The sequence below is a fragment of the Somniosus microcephalus genome, chromosome 6, assembly GCF_052327205.1.
Source record: "Somniosus microcephalus isolate GS21.2 chromosome 6, FLI_Smic_1.0, whole genome shotgun sequence".
Lineage (NCBI taxonomy): Eukaryota > Metazoa > Chordata > Chondrichthyes > Squaliformes > Somniosidae > Somniosus > Somniosus microcephalus.
The window spans coordinates 167,678,600-167,701,291 of NC_140992.1; the positions used below are offsets into that span (position 1 = coordinate 167,678,600).

General features: G+C 47.1%; 1 protein-coding gene across 1 annotated transcript in view; it reads right to left on the reverse strand.

Moving 5' to 3' along the window:
* necab2 (N-terminal EF-hand calcium binding protein 2) overlaps positions 1 to 22,692 on the reverse strand; it is a 908,814-nt gene that overhangs the window by 64,121 nt on the left and 822,001 nt on the right. The window contains exon 7 of the mRNA XM_085992018.1: positions 22,352 to 22,470. Within this exon, the coding sequence (XP_085848144.1) occupies positions 22,352 to 22,470 (119 nt within the window). The remainder of the gene's footprint in view (positions 1 to 22,351; positions 22,471 to 22,692) is intronic.

Genomic DNA, 22,692 nt, shown 5'->3' on the forward strand with positions numbered 1-22,692 from the left:
TTTGGCCTGCTAAAACCGCTAGTACCTCCTCCCTCTCGATGCAAATATGTTCAAGTATATCACAGTCCCCTTGCCCGATTTCTATGTCTACATCGTCTTCCTCCATAGTGAACACAGATGCAAAAAATTCATTTAAAACCCCGCCTACATCATCTGGCTCTATACACAGATTGCCACTTTGGTCCCTAATGGGCCCTACCCTTTCCCTGGTTATCCTCTTGCCCTTAATATACTTATAAAACATCTTAGGATTTTCCTTTATTTTGCTCGCCAGTGTTATTTCATGGCCCCTCCTCGCTCTCCTAATTTCTTTTTTAAGTATGCCCCTGCATTTTTTATACTCCTCTAGGGCTTCCTCCGTCTTTAGTCTTTTGTAACTGCCAAGAGCCCCCCTTTTTTCCCTAATGCATTTTTGTATATCCCTTGTCATCCAAGGTTCCCTTTGCTTGTTGGTACCACCCTTGACCTTTATGGGAACATGTTGGTGTTGTACTCTCTCTATTTCCCTTCTGAAAGTCTCCCACTGCTTTGATGTGGATTTTCCTATAAGTAGCTGCTCCCAGTCCACTTTGGCCAGATCCTGCCTTATCATATTAAAATCGGCCTTCCCCCAATTTAGAACCCTTATTTCCGGGCCGTCTTTGTCTTTTTCCATGACCACCTTAAATCTCACCGAATTATGGTCACTGTCGCCAAAATGCTCTCCTACTGACACTTCCACCACTTGCCCGGCTACATTCCCTAGAATTAGGTCCAGTACCGCCTCCTCTCTTGTAGGACTTTCTACATGCTGGCTCAAAAAGCTCTCCTGGATGCACTTTAAGAATTCTGCACCCTCTAAGCCTTTCACACTCTGACTATCCCAATTAATATTGGGGAAGTTGAAATCCCCCACTATTATTACCCTATTATTTTCGCACTTCTCTGAGATTTGCCTACATATCTGTTCCTCTATCTCCCCCTGACTGTTTGGGGGCCTATAGTACACTCCCAGCAAAGTGCTTGCCCCCTTTTTGTTTTTAAGTTCTACACATATGGCCTCATTAGAGGAACCCGCTAATATATCATCCCTCCTTACAGCAGTAATTGACTCCTTAATTAATATTGCAACACCCCCTCCCCTTTTACACCCCCCTCTGTCTCGCCTGAAGATTCTATACCCCGGAATATTGAGCTGCCATTCCTGACCCTCCCTCAACCATGTCTCCGTGATAGCAACAATATCGTACTCCCATGTGTTCAACAACAACTTCAGTTCATCCACCTTATTTGCAAGACTCCTTGCATTAAAATAAATGCCTTCAAGCCTTGCCATATTCCCTATTGCCTTCACATATTTGCTCTGCCTTCCCAGCTGACTTGTTTTTTCCTCCGTATTTGGCTGTAAATCACCCCCTACTATAGCTCCACTCTGTATCCCATCCCCCTGCCAAGTTAGTTTAACCCCCCCGCAACTGTGCTAGCAAACCTCCCCGCAAGGATATTGGTCCCCCTCTGGTTCAGGTGTAAACTGTCCGACTTGTACAAGTCCCACCTTTCCCAGAAGCAGACCCAGTGATCCAGGAAACTAAAGCCCTCCCTCCTGCACCAACTCTTTAGCCACGCATTCATCTGTTCTATCTTCCTATTCCTATACTCACTGGCACGTGGCACCGGGAGTAATCCAGAGATTACAACCTTTGAGGTCCTGCTCTTTAATCTTCTACCTAGCTCCCTAAATTCTTGCTGCAGGACCTCATCCCTCTTTTTACCTATGTCGTTGGTACCAATGTGGACCACGACCTCTGGCTGTTCGCCCTCCCCCTCCAGAATGCCCTGCAGCCACTCAGTGACATCCTTGACCCTGGCACCAGGGAGGCAACAAACCATCCTGGATTCACGTCTACGGCCACATAAACGCCTATCTGTTCCCCTTACTATAGAATCCCCTACCACTATTGCTCTCCCACTGTTTTTCCTCCCTTCCTGGGCAGCAGGAGCACCCCCAGTGCCAGGAAGTTGGCTGCTGCTGCCTTCCTCTGGAAAGTCATCCCCCTCAACAGTATCCAAAGCGGTATACCTGGTTGAAAGGGGGATGGCCACAGGGGTCTCCTGCACTACCTGCCTGCTTCTATTGTTCCGCCTGGTGGTCACCCATTTCCCTTCTGCCTGTGCAGCCCTACCCTGCGGTGTGACCAACTCACGGTACGAGTAATTCGCGACCCTCTCAGCATAGTGAATGCTCCACAACCCATCCACCCGCAGCTCCAGTGCCGCAAGCCGGCCTGTTTGTAGCTGCAGCTGGATGCATTTCTGGCACACGTGTTGGTCAGGGACACTGGCAGCATCCCTGAATTCCCACATAGAGCAAGAGGAGCACATCACGGGGCTGGGCTTTCCTGGCATGGCCTACCCCTTTAATCAATCTAAGTTAACCGAGTTCAATACCACCAGTAAAGTAGGCATTACCTGGTCTCTGGAGCCCTTCGTAGGCCCGCTCTGCCGCTGTTACCCCAGTTACCGTGACTCACACTTACCACATTCACTGTAAAACACTTACCCCAGTCAGTATAACACACACTTACCCCAGTCACTGTGACTCACACTTACCCCAGTCAGTATAACACACACTTACCCCAGTCACTGTGACTCACACTTACCACATTCACTGTAAAACACACTTTCCCCAGTCAGTATAACACACACTTACCCCAGTCACTGTGACTCACACTTACCCCAGACAGTATAACACACACTTACCCCAGTCACTGTGACTCACACTTACCACATTCACTGTAAAACAAACTTACCCCAGTCAGTATAACACACACTTACCCCAGTCACTGTGACTCACACTTACCCCAGTCAGTATAACACACACTTACCCCAGTCACTGTGACTCACACTTACCACATTCACTGTAAAACACACTTTCCCCAGTCAGTATAACACACACTTACCCCAGTCACTGTGACTCACACTTACCCCAGACAGTATAACACACACTTACCCCAGTCACTGTGACTCACACTTACCACATTCACTGTAAAACACACTTACCCCGGTCAGTATAACACACACTTACCCCAGTCACTGTGCCACACAGTTACACCAGTCACTATAACACACACTTACTCCAGTCACTGTGACTCAAACTTACCACAGTCACTGTAACACACACTTAACCCAGTCACTGTGACTGACACTTACCCCAGTCACTGTGACTCACACTTACCCCAGTCACTGTGACTCACACTTACCCCAGTCACTGTAGCACACGCTTACCCCGTCAATGTGGCACACAATTACCCCAGTCACTGTAACACACACTTACCCCAGTCACTTTGTCACACACTTACTCCAGTCACTGTCACTCACACTTACCACAGTCCCTGTAACACACACTTACCTTTGTCAACATAACACACACTTACCCCAGTCACTGTGACACACACTTACCCCAGTCAGTGTAACACACACTTACCCCAATCACTGTGAAACACACACTTACGCCAGTCACTGTAAAACACACTTACCTCAGTCAATGTAACACAAAGTTACCCCAGTCACTGTAACACACACTTACACCAGTCACTGTGACACACACTTATCCCAGTCACTGTGAAACACACTTACCCCAGTCACTGTAAAACACACTTACCTCAGTCAATGTAACACAAACTTACCCCAGTCACCGTAACACACAGATTTACCCCAGTCACTGTGAAACACACTTATCCCAGTCACATTGACACACACTTACCCCAGTCACTGCAACACACACACTTAACCCAGTCACTGTAACACACACTTAACCCAGTCACTGTGACACACACTTACCCCAGTTACTGTGGCACACACTTACCCCAGTCACTGTGACACACACTTTCCCCCGTCACTTTGGCACACACTTACCCCAGTCACTGTGACACACACTTACCCCAGTCACTGTAACACACACTTACCTCAGTCAATGTAACACAAACTTACCCCAGTCACTGTAACACACACTTACCCCAGTCACTTTGGCACACACTTACCCATCCGCTGTAATACACACTTACCCCAGTCACGTTAACACACACTTACCCCAGTCAGTGTAACACACACTTACCCCAGTCACTGTGACTGACACTTACCACATTCACTGTAAAACACACATACCCCAATCAGTATGACACACACTTACCACAGTCACTGTAACAGACACATACCCCAGTCACTGTAACCCACACTTACCCCAGTGAGTGTAACACACACTTACCCCAGTCACTGTAACAAAAACTTACACCAGTCACTGTGACACACACTTACCAAAGTCACTGTGACACACACTTCCCCGTCACTCTGACTCACACTTAGCACATTCACTGTAAAACACACTTACCCCAGTCAGTATGACACACACTTACCCCAGTCACTGTAACACACACATACCCCAGTCAATGTTACAAAAACTTACACCAGTCACTGTGGCACACACTTTCCCCAGCCACTGTGAAAAACACTTACCCCAGTCACTGTAACACACACTTATGCCAGCCACTGTAACACACACTTACGCCAGTCACTGTGACTCACACTTACCACAGTCACTGTGGCACACACTTACCCCAGTCACTGTAACACACACACTTACCCCAGTCACTGTAACACACACACTTACCCCAGTCACTGTAACACACACACTTACCCCAGTCACTGTAACACACACTTTCCCCAGTCACTATGACACAAACTTACCCCAGTCACTGCGACTCACACTTACCACAGTCACTGTAACACACACTTACCCCAGTCACTGTGGCACACACTTACCCCAGTCACTGTAAAACACACTTACCACATTCACTGTAAAACACACTTACCCCAGTCATAATAACACACACTTGCCCCAGTCACTGTGACACACACTTACCACGATCACTGTAACACACACTTACACCAGTCACTGTGACACACACTTACCACAGTCACTGTGAAACACACTTACCCCAGTCACTGTGGCACACACTTATCCCAGTCACTGTGACACACACTTACCCCAGTCACTGTAACACACACTTACCCCAGTCACTGTAACTCACACTTACCCCAGTCAGTATAACACACACTTACCCTAGTCACTGTGACACACACTTACCCCAGTCACTGTAACACTCACTTACCCCAGTCACTGTAACTCACACTTACCCCAGTCAGTGGAACACACACTTACCCCAGTCACTGTGATACACACTTACCACAGTCACTGTGACACACATTTACCCCGGTCACTGTGAATCACTCACTTACCCCAGTCAGTGTAACACACACTTACCACAGTCACTGTAACACACACTTACCCCAGTCACTGTAACAGACACTTACCCCAGTCAGAGTAAAACACACTTTCCACAGTCACTGTAACTCACAATTACCCCAGTCAGTATAACACGCACTTACCCCGGTCACTGTAACACACACTTTCCCCAGTCACTGTGACTCACACTTACAACATTCACGTTAAAACACACTTACCCCAGTCCGTATAACACACACTTACCAAAGTCACTGTGACACACACTTACCCCAGTCACTGTAACACACACTTACCCCAGTCAGTATAACACACACTTACCACATTCACTGTAAAACACACTTACTCTAGTCAGTATAACACACACTTACCCCAATCACTGTGACACACACTTACCCCAGTCACTGTAAAACACACTTATCCCAGTCAGTATAACACACACTTACCCCAGTCACTGTGACACTCACTTACCCCTGTCACTGTGAATCACACTTACCACATTCACTGTAAAACACAATTATCCCAGTCAGTATAACTCACACTTACCCCAGTCACTGTGACACACACTTACCCCAGTCACGGTAACACACACTTAGCCCAGTCACTGTGGCACACACTTACCCCAGTCAGTATAACACACACTTACCGCACTCACTGTGACACACACTTACCCCAGTTACTGTAACACACACATTTACCCCAGTCACTGTGAAACACTTTTAGCGCAATCACTGTAAAACACACTTAACACTGTCACTGTAACACACACTTACCCCAGTCACTGTAACATACACTTATCCCAGTCTCTGTGACACACACTTACCCCAGTCACTGTGACTCACACTAAACACATTCGGCACATACTTACCCGAGTCACTGTAACACACACTTACCCCAGTCACCGTGACACACACTTACCCCAGTCACTGTAACACACACTTACCCCAGTCACTGTAACACACACTTAACCCAGTCACTGTGACACACACTTACCCCAGTCACATTGACAGACACTTACCCCAGTCACTGTAACACACACATTTACCCCAGTCATTGTGAATCATACTTACCCCAGTCACATTGACACACACTTACCCCAGTCACTGTAACACAGACATACCCCAGTCAATGTAACAAAAACTTACCCCAGTCACTGTGGCACACACTTTCCCCAGCCACTGTGAAAAACACTTACCCCAGTCACTGTAACACACACTTATGCCAGCCACTGTAAAACACACTTACCACAATCACTGTAACACACACTTACACCAGTCACTGTGACACACACTTACCACAGTCAGTGTGAAACATACTTACCCCAGTCACTGTGGCACACACATATCCCAGTCACTGTGACACACACTTACCCCAGTCACTGTGGCACACACTTACCCCAGTCACTGTAACACACACTTACCACAGTCAGTATAACACACACTTACCCTAGTCGCTGTGACACACACTTACCCCAGTCACTGTGGCACACACTTACCCCAGTCACTGTAACACACTCTTACCCCAGTCACTGTAACTCACACTTACCCCAGTCAGTGGAACACACAGTTACCCCAGTCACTGTAACTCACACTTACCCCAGTCACTGTGACACACACTTACCCCAGTCACTGTAACACACACTTACGCCAGTCACTGTAACACACACTTACCCCAGTCACTGTGACACACACTTACCACAGTCACTGTGACACACATTTACCCCGGTCACTGTAACACACACTTACCCCAGTCACTGTAACACACACTTACCCCAGTCAGAGTAAAACACACTTTCCACTGTCACTGTAACTCACAATTACCCCAGTCAGTATAACACGCACTTACCCCGGTCACTGTAACACACACTTTCCCCAGTCACTGTAACACACACTTACCCCAGTCAGAGTAAAACACACTTTCCACAGTCACTGTAACTCACACTTACCCCAGTCAGTATAACACACACTTACCCCAGTCACTGTGACTCACACTTACCCCAGTCACTGTGGCACAAACTTACCCCAGTCACTGTGACACACACTTACCTCAGTCAATGTAACACAAACTTACCCCAGTCACCGTAACACACACATTTACCACAGTCACTGTGAAACACACTTACCACAGTCACATTGACACACATTTACCCCAGTCACTGTAACACACACACTTACCCCAGTCACTGTGCCACACAGTTACCCAGTCACTGTAAAACACACTTACCCCAGTCACTGTAACACAAACTTAACCCAGTCACTGTGACTCACACTTACCACATTCACTTTAAAACACACTTAGCACAGACAGTATAACACACACTTACTCATCTCACTGTGACTCACAGTTACCACATTCACTGTAAAACACACTTACCCCAGTCAGTATAACACACACTTAGCCCAGTCACTGTGGCACACACTTACCACAGTTACTGTGGCACACACGTACCCCATTCACTGTGACACACACTTACCCCTGTCACTGTGGCACACAATTATTCCAGTCACTGTGAAACACACTTACCCCAGTTACTGTGACACACACTTACCACAGTCGCTGTGACTCACATTTACCCCGGTCACTGTGAAACACACACTTACCCCAGTCAGTGTAACACACACTTACCACAGTCACTGTAACACACACTTACCCCAGTCACAGTAACACACACTTACCCCAGTCACTGTAACACACACTTAACCCAGTCACTGTAATACACACTTACCCCAGTCACTGTGGCACACGCTTACCACATTCACTGTGACACACACATACCCCAGTCGTTGTAACACACACTTAGCCAGTCAATGTGGCACACACTTACCCCTGTGACTGTGACACACACTTACCCCAGTCACTGTGACACACACTTTTCCCAGTCACTGTAAAACACACTTACCCCAGTCAGTATAACACACACTTACCCCAGTCACTGTGACACACACTTACCCCAGTCACTGTAAAACACACTTACCTTAGTCAACGTAACACACTTACCGCAGACACTGTGACACACACTTACCCCATTCACATTGACACACACTTACCCCAGTCACTGTAACACACACATTTACCCCAGTCACTGTGAAACACACTTACCCCAATACTGTAAAACACACTTAACCCTGTCACTGTAACACACACTTACCCCAGTCAGTGTAACACACACTTACCCCAGTCACTGTAACGCACACTTATCCCAGTCTCTGTGACACACACTTACCACAGTCTGTGTAAATCACACTTACACCAGTCACTGTGCCACACACATACCCATTCACTGTAAAACACACTTTCCCCAGTCACTGTAACACACACTTACCCCAGTCACTGTGACACACACTTACCCCAGTCACTGTAAAACACACTTACCCTAGTCAGTATAACACACATTTACCCCAGTCATTGTGAAACACACACTTACGCCAGTCACTGTAAAACACACTTACCTCAGTCAATGTAACACAAACTTACCCTAGTCACTGTAACACACACTTACCCTAGTCACTGTGACACACACTTATCCCAGTCACTGTGAAACACACACTTGCCCCAGTCACTGTAAAACACACTTACCTCAGTCAATGTAACACAAACTTACCCCAGTCACTGTAACACACACATTTACCCTAGTCACTGTGAAACACACTTACCCCAGTCACATTGACACACACTTACCCCAGTCACTGTAACACACACACTTACCCCAGTCACTTTGCCACACAGTTACCCAGTCACTGTAATACACACTTACCCCAGTCACTGTGACTCACACTTACCACATTCACTGTAAAACACACTTACCCCAGTCAGTATAAGACACACTTACCCCAGTCACTGTGGCACAAACTTACCCCAGTCACTGTGACACACACTTACCCCAGTTACTGTGGCACACACTTACCCCAATCACTGACCATACACTTTCCTCCGTCACTTTGGCACACACTTACCCCAGTCACTGTGACACATACTTACCCCAGTCACTGTAACACACACTTACCCGAGTCACTGTGACACACACTTACCCCAGTCACTGTGAAACACACACTTACCCCAGTCAGTGTAAAACACACTTACCTCAGTCAATGTAACACAAACTTATCCCAGTCTCTGTAACACACACTTACCCCAGTCACTTTGGTACACACTTACCCATCCGCTGCAATACACACTTACCCCAGTCACGTTAACACACACTTACCCCAGTCAGTTTAACACACACTTACCACATTCACTGTAACTCACACTTACCCCAGTCAGTGTAACACACACTTACCCCAGTGACTGTGACACACACTTACCCCAGTCAGTATAACACACACTTACCCCAGTCACTGTAAGAAAAACTTGCACCAGTCACTGTGGCACATACTTACCCCAGTCACTGTGACACACACTTACCGCAGTCACTGTAACACACACTTACCCCAGTCACTGTGACACACACTTACCCCAGTCACTGTGAAACACAGACTTACCCCAGTCACTGTAAAACACACTTACCTCAGTCAATGTAACACAAACTTACCCCAGTCACTGTAACACACACTTACCCCAGTCACTTTGGCACACACTTACCCATCCGCTGTAATACACACTTACCCCAGTCACATTAACACACACTTACCCCAGTCAGTTTAACACACACTTACCCCAGTCACTGTGACTCACACTTACCACATTCACTGTAACTCACACTTACCCCAGTCAGTCTAACACACACTTACCCCAGTGACTGTGACACACACTTACCCCAGTCAGTATAACACACACTTACCACAGTCACTGTAACAAAAACTTGCACCAGTCACTGTGGCACACACTTACCCCAGTCACTGTGACACACACTTACCCCAGTCACTGTGACTCACACTTACCACATTCACTGTAAAAGACACTTACCCCAGTCAGTATGACACACACTTACCCCAGTCACTGTAACACACACTTATCCCAGTCACTGTGAATCACACTTACCACATTCACTGTAAAAGACACTTACCCCAGTCAGTATGACACACACTTACCCCAGTCACTGTAACACACACATACCCCAGTCAATGTAACAAAAACTTACACCAGTCACTGTGGCACACACTTACCCCAGTGACTGTGATAAACACTTACCCCAGTCACTGTAACACACACTTACTCCAGTCACTGTGACTCACACTTACCCCAGTCAGTGTAAAACACACTTACCACAGTCACTGTAACTCACAATTACCCCAGTCAGTATAACACACACTTACCCCAGTCTCTGTAACACACAGTTTCCCCAGTCACTGTGACTCACACTTACAACATTCACGTTAAAACACACTTTCCCCAGTCCGTATAACACACGCTTACCACAGTCACTGTGGCACACACTTACCACATTCACTGTGACACACACTTACCCCAGTCTGTGTAAATCACACTTACACCAGTCACTGTGCCACACACATACCCATTCACCGTAACACACACTTACCCCAGTCACTGTGACACTCACTTACCCCAGTCACTGTGACACTCACTTACCCCAGTCACTGTAACACACACTGACCCCAGTCACTGTAACACACACTTAGCCCAGTCACTGTAACACACACTTAGCCCAGTCACTGTGGCACACACTTACCCCAGTCACTGTAACACACACTTACCCCAGTCAGTATAACACACACATACCTCAGTCACTGTGACACACACTTACCCCAGTCACTGTAACACACACTTACCCCAGTCACTGTGACACACACTTACCCCAGTCAGTATAACACACACTTACCCCAGTCAGTATAACACACACATACCTCAGTCACTGTGACACACACTTACCCCAGTCACATTGACACACACTTACCCCAGTCACGGTAACACACACATTTTTTCCAGTCACTGTGAAACACACTTACCCCAATCACTGTAAAACACACTTAACCCTGTCACTGTAACACACACGTACCCCAGTCAGTGTAACACACACTTACCCCAGTCACTGTAACACACACTTATCCCAGTCACTGTAACACACACTTACCCCAGTCAGTGTAAAACACAATTTCCCCAGTCACTGTGACACACATTTACCCTGGTCACTGTGAAACACACATTTACCCCAGTCAGTGTAACACGCACTTACCACAGTCACTGTAACACACACTTACCCCAGTCACTGTAACACACACTTACCCCAGTCAGTGTAAAACACAATTTCCCCAGTCACTGTGACACACACTTAGCCCAGTCACTGTAACACACACTTAACCCAGTCACTGTAATACGCACTTACCCCAGTCACTGTGGCACACACTTACCACATTCACTGTGACACACACATACCCCAGTCGTTGTAACACACATTTACGCCAGTCACTGTAACACACACTTACTCCAGTCACTGTGACTTACACTTACCACAGTCACTGTAAAACACACTTATCCCAGTCAGTATAACACACACTTACCCCAGTCACTGTGACACTCACTTACCCCAGTCACTGTAACACACACTTAGCCCAGTCACTGTGAAACTCACTTACCCCAGTCACTGCAACACACACTGAGCCAGTCACTGTGGCACACACTTACCCCAGTGACTGTGACACACACTTACCCCAGTCACTGTGACACACACTTTTCCCAGTCACTGTGACACACACTTACCCCAGTCACTGTAAAACACACTTACCCTTGTCAACGTAACACACACTTACCGCAGTCCCTGTGACACACACTTACCCCAATCACTGTAAAACACACTTAACCCTGTCACTGTAACACACACGTACCCCAGTCAGTGTAACACACACTTACCCCAGTCACTGTAACACACACTTATCCCAGTCTCTGTGACACACACTTACCACAGTCTGTATAAATCACACTTACACCAGTCACTGTGCTACACACATACCCATTCACTGTAACACACACTTACCCCAATCACTGTGACACACACTTACCCCAGTCACTGTGACACTCACTTACCCCAGTCACTGTAACACACACTTACCCCAGTCACTGTGACTCACACTTACCCCAGTCAGTGTAACACACATTTACCCCAGTCACTGCAACACACACTTACCCCAGTCAGTGTAACACACACTTACCCCAGTCAGTGTGACACATACATACTACAGTCACTATGAAACACACAATTTCCCCAGTCACTGTAACACACACTTACCCCAATCACTGTGACACACACTTACCCCAGTCTGTGTAACTCACAATTACCCCAGTCACTGTAACACACACCTACCCCAATCAAAGTAATGCACACTTACCCCAGTCACTGTAAAACACACTTATCCCAGTCACTGTCACTCACACTTACCACATTCACTGTAAAACACACTTTCCCCAGTCACTGTGACTCACACTTACAACATTCACGTTAAAACACACTTACCCCAGTCCGCATAACACACACTTACCACAGTCACTGTGACACACACTTACCCCAGTCACTGTAACACGCACTTACCCCAGTCACTGTGGCACACACTTATCCCAGTCACTGTAACACACACTTCCCCCAGTCACTGTAACACACACTTAACCCAGTCACTGTGACACACAATTACCCCAGTCACTGTGACTCACACTTACCCCAGTCACTGTGGCACAAACTTACCCCAGTCACTGTGACGCACACTTACCCCAGTTACTGTGGCACACACTTACCCCATTCACTGTGACACACACTTACCCGAGTCATTGTAACACACACTTATGCCAGTCACTGTAACACACACTTACTCCAGTCACTGTGACTCACACTTACCACAGTCACTGTAACACACACTTACCCCAGTCAGTATAACACACACTTACCCCAGTCACTGTAACGCACACTTACCCCTGTCACTGTGGCACACACTTACCCCAGTCACTGTAACACACACTTACCCCAGTCACTGTGACACACACTTACCCCAGTCACTGTAACACACACTTACCCCAGTCAGTATAACACACACTTACCCCAGTCACTGTGAAACACACACTTACGCCAGTCACTGTAAAACACACTTACCTCAATGTAACACAAACTTACCCCAGTCACTGTAACACACACTTATCCCAGTCACTGTGAAACACACACTTACCCCAGTCACTGTAAAACACACTTACCTCAGTCAATGTAACACAAACTTACCCCAGTCACCGTAACACACACATTTACCCCGTCACTGTGAAACACACTTACCCCAGTCACATTGACACACATTTACCCCAGTCACTGTAACACACACTTAGCCCAGTCACTGTGAAACTCACTTACCCCAGTCACTGTAACACACACTTAGCCCAGTCACTGTAACACACACTTAGCCAGTCACTGTGGCACACACTTACCCCAGTGACTGTGACACACACTTACCCCAGTCACTGTGACACACACTTTTCCCAGTCACTGTAAAACACACTTACCCCAGTCAGTATAACACACACTTACCCCAGTCACTGTGACACACACTTACCCCAGTCACTGTGAAACACAGACTTACCCCAGTCACTGTAAAACACACTTACCTCAGTCAATGTAACACAAACTTACCCCAGTCACTGTAACACACACTTACCCCAGTCACTTTGGCACACACTTACCCATCCGCTGTAATACACACTTACCCCAGTCACATTAACACACACTTACCCCAGTCAGTTTAACACACACTTACCCCAGTCACTGTGACTCACACTTACCACATTCACTGTAACTCACACTTACCCCAGTCAGTCTAACACACACTTACCCCAGTGACTGTGACACACACTTACCCCAGTCAGTATAACACACACTTACCACAGTCACTGTAACAAAAACTTGCACCAGTCACTGTGGCACACACTTACCCCAGTCACTGTGACACACACTTACCCCAGTCACTGTGACTCACACTTACCACATTCACTGTAAAAGACACTTACCCCAGTCAGTATGACACACACTTACCCCAGTCACTGTAACACACACTTATCCCAGTCACTGTGAATCACACTTACCACATTCACTGTAAAAGACACTTACCCCAGTCAGTATGACACACACTTACCCCAGTCACTGTAACACACACATACCCCAGTCAATGTAACAAAAACTTACACCAGTCACTGTGGCACACACTTACCCCAGTGACTGTGATAAACACTTACCCCAGTCACTGTAACACACACTTACTCCAGTCACTGTGACTCACACTTACCCCAGTCAGTGTAAAACACACTTACCACAGTCACTGTAACTCACAATTACCCCAGTCAGTATAACACACACTTACCCCAGTCTCTGTAACACACAGTTTCCCCAGTCACTGTGACTCACACTTACAACATTCACGTTAAAACACACTTTCCCCAGTCCGTATAACACACGCTTACCACAGTCACTGTGGCACACACTTACCACATTCACTGTGACACACACTTACCCCAGTCTGTGTAAATCACACTTACACCAGTCACTGTGCCACACACATACCCATTCACCGTAACACACACTTACCCCAGTCACTGTGACACTCACTTACCCCAGTCACTGTGACACTCACTTACCCCAGTCACTGTAACACACACTGACCCCAGTCACTGTAACACACACTTAGCCCAGTCACTGTAACACACACTTAGCCCAGTCACTGTGGCACACACTTACCCCAGTCACTGTAACACACACTTACCCCAGTCAGTATAACACACACATACCTCAGTCACTGTGACACACACTTACCCCAGTCACTGTAACACACACTTACCCCAGTCACTGTGACACACACTTACCCCAGTCAGTATAACACACACTTACCCCAGTCAGTATAACACACACATACCTCAGTCACTGTGACACACACTTACCCCAGTCACATTGACACACACTTACCCCAGTCACGGTAACACACACATTTTTTCCAGTCACTGTGAAACACACTTACCCCAATCACTGTAAAACACACTTAACCCTGTCACTGTAACACACACGTACCCCAGTCAGTGTAACACACACTTACCCCAGTCACTGTAACACACACTTATCCCAGTCACTGTAACACACACTTACCCCAGTCAGTGTAAAACACAATTTCCCCAGTCACTGTGACACACATTTACCCTGGTCACTGTGAAACACACATTTACCCCAGTCAGTGTAACACGCACTTACCACAGTCACTGTAACACACACTTACCCCAGTCACTGTAACACACACTTACCCCAGTCAGTGTAAAACACAATTTCCCCAGTCACTGTGACACACACTTAGCCCAGTCACTGTAACACACACTTAACCCAGTCACTGTAATACGCACTTACCCCAGTCACTGTGGCACACACTTACCACATTCACTGTGACACACACATACCCCAGTCGTTGTAACACACATTTACGCCAGTCACTGTAACACACACTTACTCCAGTCACTGTGACTTACACTTACCACAGTCACTGTAAAACACACTTATCCCAGTCAGTATAACACACACTTACCCCAGTCACTGTGACACTCACTTACCCCAGTCACTGTAACACACACTTAGCCCAGTCACTGTGAAACTCACTTACCCCAGTCACTGCAACACACACTGAGCCAGTCACTGTGGCACACACTTACCCCAGTGACTGTGACACACACTTACCCCAGTCACTGTGACACACACTTTTCCCAGTCACTGTGACACACACTTACCCCAGTCACTGTAAAACACACTTACCCTTGTCAACGTAACACACACTTACCGCAGTCCCTGTGACACACACTTACCCCAATCACTGTAAAACACACTTAACCCTGTCACTGTAACACACACGTACCCCAGTCAGTGTAACACACACTTACCCCAGTCACTGTAACACACACTTATCCCAGTCTCTGTGACACACACTTACCACAGTCTGTATAAATCACACTTACACCAGTCACTGTGCTACACACATACCCATTCACTGTAACACACACTTACCCCAATCACTGTGACACACACTTACCCCAGTCACTGTGACACTCACTTACCCCAGTCACTGTAACACACACTTACCCCAGTCACTGTGACTCACACTTACCCCAGTCAGTGTAACACACATTTACCCCAGTCACTGCAACACACACTTACCCCAGTCAGTGTAACACACACTTACCCCAGTCAGTGTGACACATACATACTACAGTCACTATGAAACACACAATTTCCCCAGTCACTGTAACACACACTTACCCCAATCACTGTGACACACACTTACCCCAGTCTGTGTAACTCACAATTACCCCAGTCACTGTAACACACACCTACCCCAATCAAAGTAATGCACACTTACCCCAGTCACTGTAAAACACACTTATCCCAGTCACTGTCACTCACACTTACCACATTCACTGTAAAACACACTTTCCCCAGTCACTGTGACTCACACTTACAACATTCACGTTAAAACACACTTACCCCAGTCCGCATAACACACACTTACCACAGTCACTGTGACACACACTTACCCCAGTCACTGTAACACGCACTTACCCCAGTCACTGTGGCACACACTTATCCCAGTCACTGTAACACACACTTCCCCCAGTCACTGTAACACACACTTAACCCAGTCACTGTGACACACAATTACCCCAGTCACTGTGACTCACACTTACCCCAGTCACTGTGGCACAAACTTACCCCAGTCACTGTGACGCACACTTACCCCAGTTACTGTGGCACACACTTACCCCATTCACTGTGACACACACTTACCCGAGTCATTGTAACACACACTTATGCCAGTCACTGTAACACACACTTACTCCAGTCACTGTGACTCACACTTACCACAGTCACTGTAACACACACTTACCCCAGTCAGTATAACACACACTTACCCCAGTCACTGTAACGCACACTTACCCCTGTCACTGTGGCACACACTTACCCCAGTCACTGTAACACACACTTACCCCAGTCACTGTGACACACACTTACCCCAGTCACTGTAACACACACTTACCCCAGTCAGTATAACACACACTTACCCCAGTCACTGTGAAACACACACTTACGCCAGTCACTGTAAAACACACTTACCTCAATGTAACACAAACTTACCCCAGTCACTGTAACACACACTTATCCCAGTCACTGTGAAACACACACTTACCCCAGTCACTGTAAAACACACTTACCTCAGTCAATGTAACACAAACTTACCCCAGTCACCGTAACACACACATTTACCCCGTCACTGTGAAACACACTTACCCCAGTCACATTGACACACATTTACCCCAGTCACTGTAACACACACTTAGCCCAGTCACTGTGAAACTCACTTACCCCAGTCACTGTAACACACACTTAGCCCAGTCACTGTAACACACACTTAGCCAGTCACTGTGGCACACACTTACCCCAGTGACTGTGACACACACTTACCCCAGTCACTGTGACACACACTTTTCCCAGTCACTGTAAAACACACTTACCCCAGTCAGTATAACACACACTTACCCCAGTCACTGTGACACACACTTACCCCAGTCACTGTAAAACACACTTACCCTTGTCAACGTAACACACACTTACCGCAGTCCCTGTGACACACACTTACCCCAATCACTGTAAAACACACTTAACCCTGTCACTGTAACACATACTTACCCCAGTCAGTGTAACACACACTTACCCCAGTCACTGTAACAGACACTTATCCCAGTCTCTGTGACACACACTTACCACAGTCTGTGTAAATCACACTTACACCAGTCACTGTGCCACACACATACCCATTCAGTGTAACACACACTTTTCCCAGTCACTGTGACACACACTTACCCCAGTCACTGTGATACACACTTATCCCAGTCACTGTAACACACACTTAACCCAGTCACTGTGACACTCACTCACCCCAGTCACTGTAACACACACTTACCCCAGTCACTGTGACTCACACTAACCACAGTCACTGTGACACACACTTACCCCAGTCACTGTGACACACACTTACCCCAGTCACTGTAACAGACAGTTACCCCAGTCACTGTGACACACATTTACCCCGGTCACTGTGAAACACACACTTACCCCAGTCAGTGTAACACACACTTACCCCAGTCACTGCAACACACACTTACCCCAGTCAGTGTAACACACACTTACCCCAGTCACTGTGACAAATACATACTACAGTCACTATGAAACACACAATTTCCCCAGTCACTGTAACACACACTTACCCCAATCAATGAGACACACACTTACCCCAGTCTGTGTAACTCACAATTACCCCAGTCACTGTGACTCACACTTACCACATTCACTGTAAAACACACTTACCCCAGTCAGTATAACACACACTTAACCCAGTCACTGTGACACACAATTACACCAGTCACTGTAACACACACTTACCCCTGTCACTGTGACACACACTTACCCCAGTCACTGTGGCACACACTTACCCCAGTCACTGTAACACACACTTACCCCAGTCACTGTAACACACACTTAACCCAGTCACTGTGAAACACAATTACCCCAGTCACTGTAACACACACTTACCCCAGTCACTGTAACACACACTTACCCCAGTCACTGTAACAAACACATTTACCCCAGTCACTGTGAATCACACTTACCCCAGTCACATTGACACAAACTTACCCCAGTCACTGTAACACACACACTTACCCCAGTCACTGTGACTCACACTTACCCCAGTCACTGTGGCACAAACTTACCCCAGTCACTGTGACACACACTTACCCCAGTTACTGTGGCACACACTTACCCCATTCACTGTGACACACACTTACCCCAGTCGCTGTGACTCACACTTACCACAGTCACTGTAACACACACTTACCCCAGTCAGTATAACACACATTTACCCCAGTCACTGTGACACACACTTACCCCAGTCACTGGAACACACACTTACCGCTGTCACTGTGGCACACACTTACCCCAGTCAGTATAACACACACTTACCCCAGTCACTGTGAAACACACACTTACGCCAGTCACTGTAAAACACACTTACCTCAATGTAACACAAACTTACCCCAGTCACTGTAACACACACTTATCCCAGTCACTGTGAAACACACACTTACCCCAGTCACTGTAAAACACACTTACCTCAGTCAATGTAACACAAACTTACCCCAGTCACCGTAACACACACATTTACCCCGTCACTGTGAAACACACTTACCCCAGTCACATTGACACACATTTACCCCAGTCACTGTAACACACACTTAGCCCAGTCACTGTGAAACTCACTTACCCCAGTCACTGTAACACACACTTAGCCCAGTCACTGTAACACACACTTAGCCAGTCACTGTGGCACACACTTACCCCAGTGACTGTGACACACACTTACCCCAGTCACTGTGACACACACTTTTCCCAGTCACTGTAAAACACACTTACCCCAGTCAGTATAACACACACTTACCCCAGTCACTGTGACACACACTTACCCCAGTCACTGTAAAACACACTTACCCTTGTCAACGTAACACACACTTACCGCAGTCCCTGTGACACACACTTACCCCAATCACTGTAAAACACACTTAACCCTGTCACTGTAACACATACTTACCCCAGTCAGTGTAACACACACTTACCCCAGTCACTGTAACAGACACTTATCCCAGTCTCTGTGACACACACTTACCACAGTCTGTGTAAATCACACTTACACCAGTCACTGTGCCACACACATACCCATTCAGTGTAACACACACTTTTCCCAGTCACTGTGACACACACTTACCCCAGTCACTGTGATACACACTTATCCCAGTCACTGTAACACACACTTAACCCAGTCACTGTGACACTCACTCACCCCAGTCACTGTAACACACACTTACCCCAGTCACTGTGACTCACACTAACCACAGTCACTGTGACACACACTTACCCCAGTCACTGTGACACACACTTACCCCAGTCACTGTAACAGACAGTTACCCCAGTCACTGTGACACACATTTACCCCGGTCACTGTGAAACACACACTTACCCCAGTCAGTGTAACACACACTTACCCCAGTCACTGCAACACACACTTACCCCAGTCAGTGTAACACACACTTACCCCAGTCACTGTGACAAATACATACTACAGTCACTATGAAACACACAATTTCCCCAGTCACTGTAACACACACTTACCCCAATCAATGAGACACACACTTACCCCAGTCTGTGTAACTCACAATTACCCCAGTCACTGTGACTCACACTTACCACATTCACTGTAAAACACACTTACCCCAGTCAGTATAACACACACTTAACCCAGTCACTGTGACACACAATTACACCAGTCACTGTAACACACACTTACCCCTGTCACTGTGACACACACTTACCCCAGTCACTGTGGCACACACTTACCCCAGTCACTGTAACACACACTTACCCCAGTCACTGTAACACACACTTAACCCAGTCACTGTGAAACACAATTACCCCAGTCACTGTAACACACACTTACCCCAGTCACTGTAACACACACTTACCCCAGTCACTGTAACAAACACATTTACCCCAGTCACTGTGAATCACACTTACCCCAGTCACATTGACACAAACTTACCCCAGTCACTGTAACACACACACTTACCCCAGTCACTGTGACTCACACTTACCCCAGTCACTGTGGCACAAACTTACCCCAGTCACTGTGACACACACTTACCCCAGTTACTGTGGCACACACTTACCCCATTCACTGTGACACACACTTACCCCAGTCGCTGTGACTCACACTTACCACAGTCACTGTAACACACACTTACCCCAGTCAGTATAACACACATTTACCCCAGTCACTGTGACACACACTTACCCCAGTCACTGGAACACACACTTACCGCTGTCACTGTGGCACACACTTACCCCAGTCACTGTGACACACACCCCAGTCAATGTAACACAAACTTACCCCAGTCACTGTAACACACACATTTACCCCAGTCACTGTGAAACACACTTACCCCAGTCACATTGACACACACTTACCCCAGTCACTGTAACACACACACTTACCCCAGTCACTGTGACTCACACTTACCACATTCACTGTAAAACACACTTACCCCAGTCACTGTGACACACACTTACCCCAGTCACTGTGGCACAAACTTACCCCAGTCACTGTGACACACACTTTCCCCAGTCACTGTGGCACACACTTACCCCATTCACTGTGACACACACTTACCCCAGTCGCTGTAGCACACACTTACGCCAGTCACTGTAACACACACTTACTCCAGTCACTGTGACTCACACTTACCACAGTCACTGTAACACACACTTACCCCAGTAAGTATAACACACACTTACCCCAGTCACTGTGACACACACTTACCCCTGTCACTGTGGCACACACTTACCCCAGTCACTGTAACACACACTTACCCCAGTCACTTTGGCACTCACTTACCCCAGTCACTGTGACACACACTTACCCCAGTCACTGTAACACACAATTACCCCAGTCACTGTGACACACACTTACCCCAGTCACTGTGAAACACACACTTACCCCAGTCACTGTAAAACACACTTACCTCAGTCAATGTAACACAAACTTACCCCAGTCACTGTAACAGACACATTTACCCCAGTCACTGTGATACACACTTACCCCAGCCACATTGACACACACTTACCCCAGTCACTGTAACACTCACACTTAGCCCAGTCACTGTGACTCACACTTACCACATTCACTGTAAAGCACACTTACCCCAGTCAGTATAACACACACTTACCCCAGTCACTGTGGCACACACTTACCCCTGTCACTGTGACACTCACTTACCCCACTGTGAAACACACACTTACCCCAGTCACTGTAAAACACACTTACCTCAGTCAATGTAACACAAACTTACCCCAGTCACTTTGGCACACACTTACCCATCCGCTGTAATACACACTTACCCCAGTCACGTTAACCCACACTTACCCCAGTCAGTGTAACACACACTTACCCCAGTCACTGTGACTCACACTTACCGCAGTCACTGTGACTCAGACTCGCCCCGGTGACTTCCACTTACCTAAGTCAGTTTTCAGTTTCTTGTCCCTCGCTGACATTCTGTTGTTGGTCGGGTTGTTTGAACCTTGCTGGTTACACCAGCTCTCCACCACTCCACCAATTGACTTGTTGTCGTAGTACCTGTGATGGAGGAGATAACAATTACTCCACTTACCAATGCTTTTCAACATTCACATTCCTTTCCTATTCTCCCTTTTCTCTCACTAGGCTAGATTTTCCTGTCACCAGAAATGAACCTGCAGAGCCCCAGAAATCCGACGATCCTCAATCCCACTGTAATCCCACTGTGTTGAAATCTCCTGCCAAGCTAATGTAAATTGTTCTGTCTCAGAATGTGTGAGC